Raw genomic sequence first — 18,647 nt, 5'->3', positions numbered from 1 at the left:
TACACCTGTACAGTTAATAACAAAAAAACCCATCATTTTGAGAAGAGAGTCAAGGTATGTATGTACAGTTTTATTCTGTAAAAAGACACACTGCTCATGAAATCTATCACAAACGCTTTTTGCCATATTAATGCACAGTTTTCATACACATCACAGTTGTATGCACTTACATACAAAAAATGTTTTATTTTTAAACAAAATAGTTTATCTAACCTGATCAATAAAGAAAGAAAATCAAATAGCATTCAAAGAAAATATACATGGGATAACTTCAGACCTTTGTGTGTTTTTTTTCTTTGTTTTGTTATTTTAGGTTTGGGTTCTATTATGCTATGCTAAGCAAGGAAAGAGCTTGTACCATGCATACCACAATGATTGGAGATGTACAGTTCACAAGTTCACAACTGACGCTTCAGTGGCTGGTTCAGTTTTGAATGTGTTCGACTTCCCTATCTGTTCATGGGAAGATGATACACATTGTCACTGGATTCCCTTCAGTTGTGAGAGCTGTATTTGCACGTTTAGGATCCCCGTGCCTTAAGATTCTTCAGTATGTTCTCTGGCAAAGAACGCATTGATGATGGAGTCTGGAAAAGAAAAGAAAGCATTGTGAAAAATATGTCAACTAAAAAAAAAAAAAGAATATCGATACAGGGGATTTATACAGCACATCACCTCACACACAGTTTAAATGTGATAGTGTAGCACAAAAAAACAACAACATTCAAACAAAAGGTTTTAAGGAAAGAAAGGACATTTTTTTTTTTTTACAGGACAAAACCCATTATTTCAACCTTCACCCCTTCCAATTCTTACCAACCACCTCAAGGACATAACAAGCATAAAAAATTTTTTTTTTTAAATTACATGTATTTTATATATTTAGCAAACATAATGTTCATTTTCATTCTGATAACGGATCTACAATTTAAATCTTATTTCGCTTAATTTCTGATAAGCATTATGCAGTGTTTTACTGTGTCTTCTTACTTGAACTGCTGGTCTTCCACATCACATTTTCAACTACTTAAGGCTAAGCAGAAACAAAGAGCACTGACTTTTTATTTTTAATATATTATAACTGGTGAAATATCATATGTAGATTATCTGATTTTGATTTGATGAGTTCAGGAACATACAGGTAATACCACTGATAGGCATTGCTGTCAATAATACATGGTCAAGTAGTGACAATTAAAAAAAAAGAAACAAAAAAACTTGGATCAAATAGTCAAATTTTTCAATTCCTGTCTGGAGAATGACCAACAGCTGAGTCAAAATCAGTACAACAATTTCATGTAAACATTTACACAAACAAGCATGCACGCACACTCAAACGCTTGCACACAACACATACACTACACACATACGTACATATATGTACATATGCGTACATATATATACGTACATGCACACATATATATGTACAATACATGTATACATACATATTTTTGTGTGCATTAACCCCTTGATTACTGATCCAAGATATCTTGAAATCAGTGTGGCATGAATCCAAATGAAAGAAGAACTACTTGTGTTCTTCTAAACTGTGGAACTGACTTCGCAGTACAAAGTGGAGTGATGGCTTAGAGGTAACACGTCCGCCTAGGAAATGAAAGAACCTGAGCAAGCTGGTTCGAATCATGGCTCAGTCACCAATATTTTCTCCCCCTCCACTAGACCTTGAGTGGTGGTCTGGACGCTAGTCATTGGGATGAGACAATAAACCGAGGTCCCGTGTGCAGCATGCAGTTAGCGCAGGTAAAAGAACCCACAGCAACAAAAGGGTTGTCCCTGACAAAATTCAGTAGAAAAATCCAATAGGAAAAACAAATAAAATTGCATGCATGAAAAAATACCAAAAAAAATGGGTGGCATTCTCAGTGTAGCGATGCGCTCTCCCTGGGGAGAGCAGCCCAAATTTCACACACAGAAATCTGTTGTGACAAAAAAAAGAGAAATACAAAATGCAATACAAAGTAATGGGATCCCATGAAAAAGGAGCCAAAGTAAAGAATGATATGATGACTGACATCCTGACTTGTAACCTGATTCTCATTTTAGGCAACAGCCCTTCACTGACAAACACATTCAGCTGAAGTCAAGGGGGTTAAATGTGCAAAACGCAACTATTATCAATGGAAAGAAAATGGAAAAGGTACATGCAAGGAAAACATGACATAAAGTGCAGTCACAAGATTTTTTTTCCCCTAATATATCAAGGGGAACAGGGTACAATAGATTAAGTTCAAGGGAAAATGGGTGCAGTACATTTGAAAACTCACAGTTCACTCATATACATTTCTGGCATAAGAAATAAATACACGACATAGAGAACAATATTAAGATAACTCAGTTCATGCATTTACAATTTTTGTGTTAGAAAAAGAAAAGGACACAGTGTAAAGTATGCATGCATTGCAAAACTTGGGAATGCTGGGATTTATAAAACTGATCATCACAAGAAAGTGAAAAAGCCAAAAGAATAAGGGAAAGCAATGATAAAGCTTGACTGATCAATAGTTTTAGATAGGCATAGAAAAATAATTATGCTGATCTTTAATTAAAAGTAAACATGTTCAAATTTGCTTTTGGGGTGGTTCTATTCTTGATGTTTGACATATAATATGTGAGAAAAATATTCATATTATAAAACTATCAAGATCACATAGATTAAATTTGGAATTTCTTTCCATGCGGTGAGTCTGAAAAAGTTGTTTGTTATTTGATTGTGTTTTTTGTGTGTGTGTGTTTTGGTGGGGGTTTTTTGTGGGTTTTTTTGCCAGAAAATGCACATGTCTCAATTTATTCCATAAAATTTCTTTCCAAATGGTTCTTTGCTGTACCAAATATTTTTCAGATGAAAACTGATTTTGATTTTTAACTAAGAAAAGATATATACTATAAATAATTACATATTTTTACCTTATCCTTGGTTAATACAAATGTCAATGAAACAGATATGGTTTCCAAGTTCACTTCCCAACAACTCTGATGGACTATTATATCAAAATTTTTTTTTTTAAATCAGAGCCTACCTCTCGAAACTCAAAACAATTTTCAAACGACCTTGAGTGAAAGGTCAAAGCCACAATATGAGTGAATCTTTCTGCCATTGCAGACAGCTCAGACAAACATTGCATTTTCACCAAAGCTTGTGAAATTTCTCAGCCGTTTCCTATTTTATGCATGTTGACACTTAATTTACATTCAAAAGCAAATGATTAGGCTTGATCATCCTGTTAACAGTCACATGCTCTCTCTCTCTCTCTCTCTCTCTCTCTCATTCATTTTATTGACTCACTTGTGTAAACAAAGTGAGTCTATGTTTTAACCCAGTGTTCAGTTGTCTGTGTGTGTGTGTGTGTGTGTGTGTGTCCGTGGTAAACTTTAACATTGACATTTTCTCTGCAAATACTTTGTCAGTTGACACCACATTAGGCATAAAAATAGGAAAAATTCAGTTCTTTTCAGTCATTTTGTTTAAAACAATATTGCACCTCTGGGATGGGCACAAAAAAAAAAAAAAAAAAGCCTAATTATATGCAAACTGCATTTACTGTTATATTTATTTTTTTTGTATTATCTAAACTTGGCACTTTGATCTGATATTCTGACCCAACAAGAGCAGTCAATATTATCATTTTTTGTTCAAACAGGAACTTTTTTTTGCTAAGCATGGAAGTTTTATTTATTTGCAAACGTTTTGGTGCAGATAGTAAAAAAGGGAAGTTACTCTGTAATTAATGCTAGAGGACTTAATTCGAATCTGGTTAGGACTTTTTTTTTCTTTTTTTTTTTTAAATGCGAAGCTTTATAATAACAAATACAGAACACATTTTAACGATTAGTTTTTGTTTTTTTTAAAGTGTATCACAAGTGAGTCTTGAAGGCCTTGCCTCTCTTGTTTGTATATGTCCCGGCTACAAAGAATTACAGTATCATTATCTAGGATCAAACACAATTAATGAAGAACTATTCAGTGATTTAACGCAATGCTCTGATGTAATGTCAATGCATAATCTTGCCCGGGTTTGTATTTTATGCTGAGAAAAAGCATGACATACTGATTGAGCTAATCAAATGATTGTTTGCTGTTCCTGTCCTAAAACAGCTATACACATGCAGTGCAGGCGTGAGCCACAGGCCACAAGTCAATTCAAATATTTGAAGGATGCATTGCGTGCGCATGTGTTTGTGGGTGGGAGGGTGTATGTGTGGGTGTGTGTCACTTATCCACATGTCAGCTAAGTAAAATATAGGGTTGTATAATTCAGAGTCCAAGCAAAATGGTAATGTACTTGATTACTGTCTGTTAGTGTTGATAATTTTTGGAATCTGATGACTTATGAACATCTGGAATCTGGAATCTCTCTCTCTCTCTCTCTCTCTCTCTTATGCGTAACATTATGCACACCACACAAACCACAATCAACAGTACACAAGAACCCCAAACCTGAAAAACTAATGCAAGGAAGAAAAAAAAATGTCTGTCATATTTTTAGCATGTGTCCCATATGTATTGTTTGAATGAAGTTATGGATATTTGGATTAAATTTTGCAGGAAAAAAAATCGCCAATTCACCATTGATTATAGGTATGGTAGGAAGAAGGGGCATTTCAATATATATATATATATATTTGTATAAAGAAACAAAAACCCCTGCAAACCGAAGCCAAGACTTTCTTTATTTTGAATACAGTTACGGAACAAGGGATAAGAATTGCACAATGTATCAAAAACTAAACAAAACAAAAATATCATTCATAGATTTGTTGTTTTTTTCAACCCCCAAACAAACATGTAACCCAAAGCAAGGACTGACAATGAAGGATTATTTCTGCCATAGAGGTTATAGAAAAGATCAGACACCAACACAGGAACAGCAGTGAGGAGGGTCGGGGGATACTGCAGAAGCAAAGACACCAAGCTACACGCATACATATACCACATGAAAATAACAAGTTCAAAATAATTACCCCCAATTTTTAAATCTGAAAACAAAACAACATGCACTAAGGTCACAAGTCTGTCTCTGTCTGTCACTAACACATGTGAACACACACACATATACATCCTTATCATTTCCAGCGCACACACTAGCACATACTCTCCCCCAACACACAGCACAAACACATAAACACATACAGAGATGCAAAGAGCATGATATGCAAAGACCCATACCCGCAAACATCACAGGAACCGATTCATTGAAAAACCTATCTGGAACGACATTGATATTATCCTTTTGTTTCTGCATTTGTGGGCTGAAGCTCCCACTCGTTTATCTACAAGTGTGTTTTTACATGTATGACCATGTCAACCCCACCGTACAGGCAGCCATAATCTGTTTTCAGAAGTGTTATCCTTCCAAATGGGAGAATATCTTTTGCACATCCCAAAGAACCCCAAAGCATCCTTGACAAATAAACTGACAATGGATCCTAACAGCTTTTACCACTTTTCACATGTGCCCTGAATGGTATGTGAACACGTGCAAATAAATGGAAACAACACATCTTGCCAGTCTGGGTGGGTAATGGAACTCTTACCCAGAAAATGATATCATTGGTGTAAATTATGGGTGATATTTGCTAAATACTGGAATACTTTAAGTGACGGGAATACTTAAGGTGATACTGATTTTTTTTTTCCAGACAATTGAATAAAATCGTTCATGTAAATTCTGCTGGATATTTGCTAAATACTGGTATACTTTAAGTGATGCTGATTTTTTTTTTTTTTTTTTTTAGACAACTGAATATTATCGATGGTGTAAACTATGCTGGATAGTTGCTGAATATTGGAATACTTTAAGTGATACTGAATTTTTCAGACAACTGAATCCTTTCAAACATTCTTTTATCAGTTTCCACACAGCGTGCTTGCCTTTTATGGCTTTCAACTTCATGACCGACCTCAGATTTGGATGATTCCTGTCATAATTGGTGCATGCTGGGTATTTCTGTAATTCCAAAACTGACCAAACTCTGACCTATCAATGGAAAGATCTTTAACCTTTGTATTTTGACCTTCTGCATACATGTACACATGAAGGTGGGTTTACACACACACACACACGCACACACACACACACACTTACATGCATGCACACTCACTCATATACGCACAGACCCACACTCATGCACTCTAGAGTCATGCACACACTTGTGCATACATAAAAACACACCATATACATAAATGGACATACATGTGCACACACAAACAGGTACACTGTCCATCTCCCCCCCCCCCCAACCCCCCACCCTCCCCCCTGCCCCCTCTGCCCCCCCAACACCCAGCTCTTACCTGGAAGGGTCGGCTGTCGGTGGTGGTGACGTTGACCTCTTTGGCGTTCTGGATGACGGCCAGGTCTGAGCGCAGCATTCCCCAACGCATCTGTAGCCGCTGCTTTCTCAGTGCTTGCTGTGCCACTCTGCACAGTGCCACGTGTACACACACATGGTCTTCAGTGACTAGTTTTTTTTTCAAGTCTTTATGCCTGGAGGATTTTTTTTATTCATATGTAATTGTCTCTCTCTTTCTCTGGTTCAGGGTGGGGACTGGTTGTAAAAAAAAAAAAAAAAAAAAAAAAAAAAAAAAAAAAAAAAAGCATGCCAGTGCTTATCTACTATCCTCGAAAATAAAGAATTTTGTCTTGTCTTGTCTCGTCTCTCTCTCTCTCTCTCTCTCTCTCCCTCTCTTTCTCTCTTTGTGTTAATGTCAATATCTGTTTCAGTAGTCTTCGTTCCTACTTTTGTTGGACACACACACACAACACTCAAAACACAAAAACATAAAGTAAATCAGCACTTAAATTCGATTCTCACACCTTTTGTTTTACTGCAATGGAAGATAGTGAATAAATTAATCAATCAGGATGGCAAAGACACAATCAAGTTTGATAAATAAACATACATATCAACTCGTGATAAAACAAGCCAACAATTCAAGAACAGCGATCTAAGAATGAACTGAGAGTTTGTCTTTGAATCTTTCAGAACATCTTCAGCTTGGGACCCATGTTTTCTGCACAAAGTCCCCATATCCATCTGCACACTCTTGGATGCTAAACACCTTATAGATCAACAATTAACTCTCTCCATACAAATGGTGAAAGAGACGACGTTAACAGCGTTTCACCCCAACTACCACCATCAAAATATTACAAGCGGAAGGCTCTTACACTGAAGAGGTGAATGTTGTCAAAGAATACCACAATTCTGATGACGGAAGCTAAAGGTTGGGTCATTGAGACACCCACTGGACATCCGAGGGGTCTGTGTAGAGGAGAAGAGAGGACTGGCCGTACTGAGTGAGTTAACTAAACCAGCCTCCATGGCAAAGTGGGTATTGTCACAGACTGAAGATTGGGAGGATGTGGGAGTCCCATCAGGGATGGGTTTTTTGTTTGTTTGTTTGTTTGTTTTAGTTTCAGCCTGTGGCTTGTCTGCTGATACCCACAGTTGGGTGTCCTATGGGCTCAAACAGAAAGACTAGGACTACACAGACAAGGGTCATCCAACTTCACGGATGCATCTTTGGGAGAGAAGCTCAAATTTCCAACACCAACACAGCAGATACGCTGGGATATACTGTGAGAAAATAGCCTTGTCAAGAGAAGTCCCCAAACCTAAACGGACCCCCACACAGCAGCATCCCCATCATCATTCATTCATTCATCAAAATATAGAAAAAAACAACAGAATGTCCAGTACTTTGGGGCACCCAAAAAAACACACCAAAAACAACTCAACCAACTAAATACACCATGACACTCTCTAGAAAACAAAAATATTATTAATGTCCAATATATTGGGGCACCAAAAAAACAACTAAACCAACTAAACACACCATCACACTCTCTAGAAAACAAAATGTCCAATACTTTGGGGTACCAAAAAAACCCACCCCAACTAAACCAACTAAATACACCATCACACTCTCTAGAAAACAAAATGTCCACTACTGTGGGGCACCAAAAAAAAACCCCAACTAAACCAACTAAATACGCCATGACACTCTCTAACCTTTCTTTCATCAGTGCGTCCAGTCGAGTCTCAATGGTGGGGTGGACCTGCAGTTGAGCAGGGGTACGTGTCTTGTTCCAGTAGGGATCCAGGGTGGGGTAGGACCGCAGGGTATGAATAAACACCTCGGACGTCTCTGTCGTTTCCTCAGACTCCTCTTCACTGACTGTACCACTTCCTGAAACGTGTGCACAGCCGTGGTTTGTTGGAACGGAGGTGTAGGGGAAGGGTGGGGGAATGGGGGAATGATAATAATAATAATTAGAAACCACTAACACAATTCTGAGGTACATTCAAGGAATGTAGAAATAGGGCTATAAACTAATAAGACCATAAGAGCCTCGTCAGAAAATAACTTTCCAAAAATCATCTGCAGAATAGTTATTCTCTTTGAAATACTTGGGCAAGAAGGTACGTAACTGCTGACAGTGAAACAAACAATGATGCAAGCTGTGTGTGTGTGTGTGTGTGTGTGTGTGTGTGTGTGTGTGTGTGTGTGTGTGTGTGTGTGTGTGTGTGTGTGTGTGTGTGTGTGTGTGTGTGTTTGTGGGAGAGTGTCTTTGTGAAGGGAGAGAGAGAGAGAGAGAAAGAGAGAGAAAAAAAGAATGAATGAATGAATGTTCTTTTATCAGGGCAGTGGAATAAGGAAAGACACACATTTTTTCTTCTGGCTCTCAGAGAGAGAGAGTGTGTGTGTGTGTGTGTGTGTGTGTGTGTGTGTGTGTGTGCATGAGTGTGTGCTTGTGTGTATGTTTGTGTGTGTTTGTGTGTGTGTGTGTGTGTGTGTGCATGTGCATATGCATGTGCATGTGCATGCGTGTTTGTGTGTGTGTGCATGTGCATGCGTGCGTATCTGCATGTGTGTGTGTGCGTGCACATGTGTGCGTGCATGCGTGCGTGCATGCGTGCGTGTGTGTGTATGTGTGTGCTTGTGAGTTTCTCACCTCATTTAGATTTACTGACAAAACACACTCGTGAAATTATATGCTAAATTTCATAACAATAACAATCACCATCACCTTTCACAAACAGAAGCTGGCCACGGCCACCAAAGGAGACGATGGGTTCCCATGGCGACACCAGCTGGAACGGCTTCTGGAAGGCCAGCTGACAGACCCTGACGCCTGTCTGGATGTCCTTGAGGTACAGCGTTCCATCCTTCTGCACCATCAGGCACTGCAGGACCCGACACACACACACACACACACACACACACACAGCACTCCACACACTGAGCATCTGACTGAACTTTAAACCACGCAGCTCTGACTTCACTTAACTCATTCTACTCCAGGGTACGAGTTAACTCATACCGTGATTACCGTACAGTTCGGTCTATAAGCCGCAACTTTTTCTCCCAGCTTCAACCTCTGCGGCTAATACAATGATGCGGCTTATTTGAGGATTTTAACGATCCCGGGAGTGTCACATTCTTGTCTAAGCTTCCCTTCAAGTTCAACTCACCAAAATCATGATTTCTGTCCATGAATTTTTGGATGAGCTTCCGGTTAGTGTGCTAATTGTTCACAATTTAAAAATCAAATCCGCACACATTAAAGCCTTCAGATCAGCATTCTGGTCTACTCTGCTCAAGTGAACACCCTATCATGCCAAAAACGCGACGAAATGCCTATGATGCAGCCTTCAAATTGAAGGTGATTGACCTAGCAGACGACAGTGCAAGCCACGAACCAGCAGCAACCTCCACCTTGCGTTCATGTTCATCAAGTGAATGTGAGGCTGAAGTCAGTGACAAAATGGTGGAGAAAGCTGCGTTGGTTCTCTTCAACTCAGACACAGAAGACAAAGATTTCAGTGGATTCAGTGAGCAGGATGACGTTGAATAAATTTGACTATCCCTAAATCATGGATCTTATTTTCGTTGTGTTTATTTTTTTTGGTGTGTGTGTGGCACTAGCAGTATTTTTGCTTGCTTTTCTTTGTGTTGTTTCCGCTTGTGTTTATTTCATAACCTACAGTATTGACAGCTTTTCTGTAGTACCGGTATATGTTCCGGTACCGGTAATAAGTGCAGCTTATAAGCCAGTGCGGTTTATGTGTATGAAGTTAAATTTTTTTTAAAATTTAGTGGGTGCAGCTTATATACCAGTGCGCTCAATAGGCCGAACTTTACGGTGCTTCCCCTGTGGACCATGTACCAACACACTCTTTGAATGTTGTTCATTCTTGGTTGGTACGGTTGGAATTCTAAACTGAACTGTTTACAGATTCCAGAAGCATGAAAATGAAGCTTTGTCTGACTGATGAATCAACAATTCTCCATCGATTTGGGCTGTTTTAGTGAACCACCCTGTTTTTTCTGCAGTGGTCTCATGTAGTGCTGGTCCAGGAGAGCTGTAGCAGGCATGTAGCTGTGGGGTAGAATGAGTTAATGTTAAGTAAATCATTGAACACTTCTGACTGAGCAATGCTCGGGAATCAAAATTCGTTTCATGGAAACGGCTCCTACATTTCTACAATTATGCAAAAACAACAAGCAAAGGGAAGTAACTTCTGCAAGTATCCACACGTGTCAGTTTGGAGGGAAAACAGATGGATTTCTGTGCATTTTCTCCATTTTTTGGCATCAGTGTGACAGAGAAGCCTGCCAAGGGTGTGAACTCTCTAGGGTTGAATAGGCTGAAGGCTAAAGGGTTTAAAGTCCCATCGCCTTTTACGGCCATCGGCGGGGAAGTGAATGTGAATTCAAGCCCACTGTGTCAAGAGCTTGGAATAGGAAGGTGGGGCCCAGTCCTCTCCTTCTGCTGCTTTCATATTTTCCAACCAAATCCAGATACCCCATTCACACCAGGGTGGATGAGAGGAAAAACGGAGTAAAGTGCCTTTCCCAAGGATGCAACACTGCGATGAAACAGGGACTCGTACCCTGATCACTGGTCAACACTGGATCAGGACTCCAATTCCTATGTGACTCTGGAATGCCGTTTCCTACTATAATGTACAAAACAAGAATCGATAGACAGATAGAAAATGCGAAAAACTTAGCCGTATGAAGTGCACAGGAACAGGTGTTGAGATGGCTGCCGGAAAAAGAGGGCGCTAGCCAGGGGGGCAAAGGGGACGTTACCTACTTCCGGGAGGTTATCGGCCGTAGTTCTCTCATTTTCTCCGCATAGGCGGATAGTAGTTTGCACAGGACAGGAATGTCAGACCCCTGCCGGAGTCTGCACTAGTAGGGTCACGGTTAAGTATGTGTAATTAAAAATGGAGTAAAGTGCCTTTCCCAAGGATGCAACACTGCGATGAAACAGGGACTCATACCCTGATCACTGGTCAACACTGGATCAGGACTCCAGTTCCTATGTCACTCTGGAATGCCGTCTCCTACTATAATGTACAAAACATATAGGACAACGTTTGTTTTCTTCCATGTTCATGTCCTGCTGCTTCCAACTGTACTGATTCATGCCTACAAATTAGTGCACCCATGCATGTTCTGATTCTAAGGGACCAATAGTGATTGATATGAGCATGATTACATGACAGTCATTCCAATGAGCGATAAGTATAATAGCAACCCTTATACTTTCCGTCAATATATAAGAAGGTGTGAATCTATACTGTAACTAGCACAGAAAACAGAAACACACACACACAGACACAGACACAGACACAGAGACACAGACACACACACACAAACACACACACATGTACACACAAATTTTCTAGTTCATTTCAATCACCCAACTTTCCAACCCCCCTCCACATTCAAACACAAATTACATTTCAGTTTATCTGTACCAAACACAAAATAATATCACTATTTTCCAAAGCAACCTAACTTGACATAATTATATTATTACTTAAACATAATCTGGATACAAGAGTTTGCCTTGTAAAAAAAACACGTGAAAAACAACATAACATATATCATCAACAATGACAGAATGAACTCTAATGATAAGAGAAAAGAAGATGTTTCTTCTGCCCAAAACACTCACCAGTTCTGGCAGATCTGGTACTGACTCCAGCAGAGTCTGCACTTCATCATCAAAATCAGGTCTGTGACAAAATGGGCAATATTTTAACGTAAAATAAATAAATAAATAAATAAAGACGACACATGCAGACATATAAACACACACACACACACACACACACACACACACATGTAAAGCACAATGAGATAAAAAAAAGAATATAAAATAATGAGACACAAACATATACACATAGATACAATGATATACACACACAACCTCATACACACACACACACACACACACACACACACACACACACACACACACACACACACATCCCACTTCTCCCACCCCTCACCCTTCTCCAACACCTGCCCACCCATCCCCCATACACCCCCCACCATCCCCCCATAGCCCCCCCCCAAAAACACACCCCCCACCCCACCCCACACACACACACTCACTTTTCACCAATACACATAGGCTGGTCCTGAGTCACTTTGCCCACGTCATAGATAAACTGCGAGGAATCTTTGTACTGTGCAAGCAGGAAGGTGGCCGTACGCTGAGGGTAGGGAGGATACTCCATGGATGCTGAGGGGTAGAGCGAGGGGTCCAAGAATCGAAGCATCTGAACCCCGCTCTTGGGGTTCATGTTGACAACCCCTCTCTGAAGACCTGTTGGTTGGTATCAAAAACATTTTGAAGTCAGCAAACTGATCTGGAGCTCTCTCCAGCTTAGGACGGTCTTTTGTAACACCACGGTCAGGCGCCTGTGGCCTGGTAACTTTAATGCAACTGTGAACTAAGGAGTGAAACTGGCAGTTTTCTTTTTTTCTTTTTTTTGCTGCCCCATCATCTGCATCGTTTGTGGCATTACTCCCAAGCCACTCATTTAGATTCCCCCATACCCGGGTTCATCCATCACAGTTCCAACATCAGCAGTCCGCAGGGAGCCATCGATTCCAGGCTGCCAGGAGGCCACACACAAGAGGAGACCCTGCACTGCTGCTGAGTCACTTCAGTGGTGTTCAGTGGTGCCTGTTCTGATTTAACGTACTTTGGACACCACTTACTAAGCCCTACTAACGACAATAATGGCTTAGTTGCGGAGCCAGACTGAGTGAGTGTCCCTCCCAGAGTGGAGACCACCATCACGTCCCTCAAACAACAGCCCCCCATGAATCTGCTGACACTGAAGACATTGATGGGACTCACCACAAGCATGGAAGTGGAGGGGCATCGAAACTGAGGTCACCATGAGAGCAGGGCATGAAAGGCCACAGACTCTGAGACTGTTTCATGATGATGAAGGAGGAGGAGGATGACAACGCTGCTATGGAGGTCCATTTTGGTTTGGGACTGTGTGACACGACTGTACTCTACGCTTCCTGTCATAATGATATCCCAGCGTTAACCAGGCCCGAAAGATACAGACACTTGCAGTGTTGGTCAGGTAATTAGAGCAACACACCGAAAGACGCATCCTTGAAGTGGATGACACTCGACTGTGTGGTCCAAGTCTCCCCATTTAAGCCCACAGCACACTCAGCTCTGGGTAGGAGCCAGCCACGGGCCAAAAAACCCACCTCCGCTGGGATTCGAACCCACATCCTCCCAGCCGTCAGTCCGTGACGCTAATCACTTCGCCACAGCGGCTGGTCCGCAACTGTGAACTTAGTTCACTAAAAGCCTGTCCAACCTAAGACTTTCCTCTATCAGTTTTGCAGAGGAAGGTGGTGAGAAACCATTGACAAACACAAAATAGTTAAAACTTTCAATATTGAGTAAGGAAAGCTTTCTTCTATGTGAATGCAGAAGCAGAGAATCTTTACTAACGAATATTAATTTGGTAGCCACGTTTCAGAGTGTATTTCTTTTCACCCCTCATGTTTTGTGGTATTTATGTTTGGAAGCTCTCTCTGTGTGTGTGTGTGTGTGTGTGTGTGTGTGTGTGTGTGTGTGTGTGTGTGCATGCATGATTGCATGCTTGCTTGCAATTGCATGCATGTGTGTGTGTGTGTGTGTGTGTGTGTGTGTGTGTGTGTGTGTGTGTATCCAAACTGCCCCTGTCTTTTAAATTCTCATTTGAACAACCATGCATGGTTAACATTAAGAGGCACAGGCAGTATGCCAGGGACAAGGCCTATATGATTTCTGAATTTTTCAAACACCCAAAAGACAGACGATTATTTAATGTTTATGACTACCTAAAAAGAACATGGGAGGAGCCATGGCAGAACTGGTTACGTGTTGAGACTTCTGTTTCAGTGTTCACCAGTGATCAGGGTTCAAGGCTCTGTTTCGGCATGGTGTTGTGTCCTTGGGAAAGACACTTTACTCTGATGCTCCTCGATCACTCCATCCAGGAGTGAATGGGGTATATCTGACTTTGGTTGGGGAAGGTTAACTCACTCAGTACGGCCAGTCCTCTCTTCTCCTCTACACAGACCCCTCGGATGTCCAGTGGGTGTCTGAATGACCCAACCTTTAGCTTCCGTCGTCAGAATTGTGGTATTCTTTGTCAATATTCACGTCTTCAGTATAAGAGTGTTCCGCTTGCAACATTTTGATGATGGTAATTGGGATGAAACGCTGTTAACGTCGTCTCTTTTGCCGTTCGTATGGAAAGAGTTAAAACAGTTGAAGAAGAGGACTGGGCCCATCCTTCCTGTGCCGAGTCCAAGATACAGTGTGTTTGTGTTCCCTGCTCCCATGGTGGTAAAAAGGCTATCGGACCTTGAACTCACTCCGGACGATGGAACGCTATAGCGTTCCTGCTGTAAGGTAGTGTTCTGGACTACGGAATGCTATAGTGGTTTCGACAATTAAAATTTTTTTCCACGTTTTCCTCATGGGGTAGCATTACAATTGCAGCTAGACCAGGCATTACGAATGTGTCCAGGGTCGATGGAAAGTTTCTTCATGAAATTCTGTAACAACACACTCCACAGTGAGCCAGCGAGTTCAGGACCCCATATGACAAGCTAATCTGCATATCTATCGAAAATGGCATCACAGGTGATACAAGTGGAAATTTTTGGAGCAAACTAGATCATGACAGCAGCTTTTACCACTGCTGAAGTGATTGAAATGCTTCAAACTGAAGGTTTCTCCATTGACAAGGATGATGAAGACGTTGAATAAAGTATCTGCAGTGAAGAAAGCAACCAGCAAGAAGGTACTGACAGTGATTCAGCTTCTGAGAGCAGTGAAAAGGGAGGGGGGTGGGCATTCACATGACATGAAGAGAGGGGTCAGTGGGTCAAGTACAGTGAGTTTCATTCAGTTACTTTATGTATTGTATTTTTTGTGTTTTTTTTCCTAACCCTAACAAATGGGTCGCCTGTAGGGAAAAGCAAGGGAGAGAACTATTCGTCCGGAGTGAGTTAACTTTAAAAAGAAAAAAAAAAAAAAAAAGATACACCCATACTGTTTTATTTTGCTTTGTTTGACATTTTAAAAACTATTTTATTTTCATTTTTATTTCATTTGCTCCATTTTTCCCTTTGGCAATCCCTGACTGACCGATATATCTGTCCCAGATGGTGACGTTCCCATTGTCCAAGCCGATGGCCAGGTGGGATGTGCAGGTGGAGATGGCAGAGGATGTGATCGGGGAGGAGAAGGGCCACACCACGTCTGGCTTGTGCTCCATTTCTGTGACATCATGACACACACATAGGAATCAGATTGGGGAAAGAGAGGGTAGTCTGTTTGTGTTACATGTTGGATGGAGAGCAGAATAGAATAGAGTAGAACAGAATAGAATAGGGTGGGATAGGGCAGGAAAGGGTAGGGTAGGGTAGGATAGGATAAAAAAAAAAAAAAAAAAAATGGGGTGGGATAGGATAACAGTGTACAACAGAAGAGAATAGGGTAGGGTAGGGTTGGACAGGATAGAATAGGATATGTCTCCACACTCAGCTCTTTCAAGTCTGACCTTATAACCCACCTCTTCCCAAAATAGCCTATTTTTCCTGCCTCTTCCTTGTCTTCAGTTTCTCCAGTTTTAGAGTAATGCATGCATGTGAATGACTGGTGCGAAAGTGCTTTGATTTGTCTCTGCACAAGATTCAGCGCTGTATAAATACCATTATTATTATTATTTTTTTTTTTATATGTCTTTACTTCCAATTGTACTCGGGTCACAAAGAATATTGGGAGGAAAATAATAGTACATAAAAAGTACAAACATGAACAGGAAATCATATACAAACAGGTCTACACTAGGAATCTAGACATATGCACACACACACACACACACATATATATATAGGTGCTTCTACATGTCCATGCTTACACTCACTCTCTCTCTCTCTCTCATACACACACATACACACACACATACACACACACACATGCAGAGAGACTGAGGTTGTTGGGTTAAAAAAAAAATTATTTGTTCTTTTTTTGTTTGTTTTGTTTTGTTTGGGGCAAAGTCAGGAAAGGTAATCCTACTTATTTTTTTCTGTAGAATTCTAACTTACCTTTGCCGACTTTGAGGAGGGAGAACTGCAGGAAGTGGTTGCTTCCCTTCCACCACAGAGCCACACAGGAGGGGCGATCTGTGAAACAGAGCATGTTGTGACACAGTGTCGGTACTTAGCACATAGACTGCCAAGGTTTGCTTTGAGGCACAGAGAGCAAAACTGATGTAAATCTCTTGAGTGTGTATAGGTGGCATGGCACTAAAACAAAAATCGGTTAAGAGCTGAATTTCTTATCTTTGTATTCACCAGTGATCAGTATGATCAAGGCCCTGGTTCGACATGGAGTTGCGTCTTTTGGAAAGGCACTTTACTCCGATTTTCCCCACTCTATCAAGTTGGTGTGACTTTGGTTGGGGAAGGTTACAACAGTAGAAGGAGCTGATTGGACTCGATCTTTCTGTGTTGAGTCCTTGACACAGTGAATATGAATTCACCACCCTTACAGCGGCTAAAGGCTTTGGGACCTTTATCCTTTTAAAAAATAGCCTGAGGGTGTGTGTGTGTGTGTGTGTGTGTGTGTGTGTGTGTGCGCGCGCTTCCAATATACTGCTTCTACCCAACTGTCAAAGATATTGTATCTGATACAGAAACAATCACATTTTGAAATTGTACACTCTACTTATTTCCATCACACTAAAGCTGACAGAAAAAAAAAGAAACGAATAAAACTAACAACAAAAATATGCTTCCAACAATCCCACCTCACCTCCCCCCCCAGCACCACCCACCCCTCACACACACACACACACACACCCTGCCTGACCCCACCCCCACCCCTCACGCCTCAAACCTCCCCCTCTACCTGTCTGTCCAATGGGTTCACATCCCGTCAGCAGGATGCGCCCAGGGTTCAGGAAGTGGAAGGTGGCCATCATGATGTCCTGGTCGCCCTTGTCCTTGTCCTCCCCGTCCTCTCTGGTCGCGTCCTTGAAGAGGCTGGCGTGCGTGTGCTGGAAGGTGGTGTCCCTCGACTCCAGGTGGGAGGGGCTCATGATGTGTGTCTGCCCTGTGCCCAGCACGGCCCCTGTGGCGTCCACCTTCTGGCAGGCTGAGAAGGTGCTACTGGAACTGTTGGCTTTTTTGGGAGGGGAGTGTGTGTGGGGGGGCGGGGGGGAGAAATAGAGAGAGAAATAATTTCTTTGTATGGAAATTTGGAATTCGGTTCAGTCTGTGTTAACATTTGTGAGTGTATGTGTGTAACTGCATGTGTTTCTTTGGTCGTACTTTGAATGGTTGTGTGTTTGAGATTGCTTGTGATGCTAGGGGAAGCAACTGCGTGTTTCTTGTGAATAGAATTTTACTGGAATCATTGTTCCTCAACGTCAGTGAGTAGAGTTCTGGATAGCTCAACTGGGGTCCCGTCACAGCAATTGCAAAGCCAGAGCGTGAGAATCAGTTGGACCAGATGGGTCCGGGCGTTTCAATTTTAGCTGTTTACCTTTTCTTCACACTGATGAGAGGTTCACGCTCTGTTGCATATTGTAACACATTGACTAAAAAATAAACACAAACCTCTCTGAAACGACCACTCGTATATTGTCTTAAAGATAGAATCCACTCAACAACTACAACATATGTGTGTGAGTGGGTGGGGTTGGGGCGGGGCTGGGGCATTTGTGTGTGTGTGTGTGTGTGTGTGTGTGTATGCATGTGTGTGTGTGCATGTGTGTGTATGTGTGCACGCGCTCGCGTGAGTGTGCGTATGGTTGTGGTATCCCTGGACTCCAGGTGGGAGGGGCTCATGATGTGGGTCTTTCCCGTGCCCACCACAGCCCCTGAACACTGCAAGGTGCTGCTGGAACTGTTGGCTTTTGGGGTGAAGGGGGTGGGGGGGTGAGAGGGTTGGGAGGTGGAGGGGGTACCCACCAGCGGTAGTTGGGAGGTGAAAAAGAGAGAGAGAAAATAATATGTTTATGGAAATTTATAATTGGGTTCAGTCTGTGTAAACGTGTGTGTGTGTGTGTGTGTGTGTGTGTGTGTGTGTGTGTGAGTGTGTGTTTGTGTGTGTGTGTGTGTGTGTGTGTGTGTGTGTGTGTGTGTGCATGTGTGTGTGTGTGTGGTGTGTGTGTGTGTGTATGTGTGCATTTGTGTGTGTGTGTGCATGTGCATGTGCGCGCGTGTGTGTGTGTGTGTGTGTGTGTGTGTGTGTGTGTGTGTGTGTGTGTGTGCATTTGTGTGTGTG

The 18,647-nt window shown here is 41.6% G+C and overlaps 1 protein-coding gene across 2 annotated transcripts in view; it reads right to left on the bottom strand.

Moving 5' to 3' along the window:
* Positions 1-49: 49 nt before the first annotated feature.
* Positions 50-18,647, bottom strand: part of LOC143296936 (WD repeat-containing protein 93-like) — a 24,806-nt gene continuing 6,208 nt past the window's right edge. The window contains exons 8-17 of one of the 2 annotated variants that reach the window (XM_076608969.1): positions 17,268-17,540; positions 16,463-16,540; positions 15,501-15,632; positions 12,437-12,650; positions 11,994-12,054; positions 9,051-9,207; positions 8,032-8,209; positions 6,311-6,437; positions 4,981-4,995; positions 50-587 (exon numbers count right to left, since the gene is read on the bottom strand). In XM_076608969.1, coding sequence (XP_076465084.1) covers positions 4,990-4,995; positions 6,311-6,437; positions 8,032-8,209; positions 9,051-9,207; positions 11,994-12,054; positions 12,437-12,650; positions 15,501-15,632; positions 16,463-16,540; positions 17,268-17,540 — 1,226 coding nt within the window. In that variant the 3' untranslated portion in view covers positions 50-587; positions 4,981-4,989. The remainder of the gene's footprint in view (positions 588-4,980; positions 4,996-6,310; positions 6,438-8,031; positions 8,210-9,050; positions 9,208-11,993; positions 12,055-12,436; positions 12,651-15,500; positions 15,633-16,462; positions 16,541-17,267; positions 17,541-18,647) is intronic. The other variant, XM_076608968.1, reaches the window with a different exon arrangement.

This window comes from Babylonia areolata, chromosome 22 (assembly GCF_041734735.1).
Source record: "Babylonia areolata isolate BAREFJ2019XMU chromosome 22, ASM4173473v1, whole genome shotgun sequence".
In the NCBI taxonomy this organism is placed as follows: domain Eukaryota; kingdom Metazoa; phylum Mollusca; class Gastropoda; order Neogastropoda; family Buccinidae; genus Babylonia; species Babylonia areolata.
Note: the sequence above shows the minus strand (reverse complement) of the source record. Positions and strands in the feature narration are given on the sequence as shown.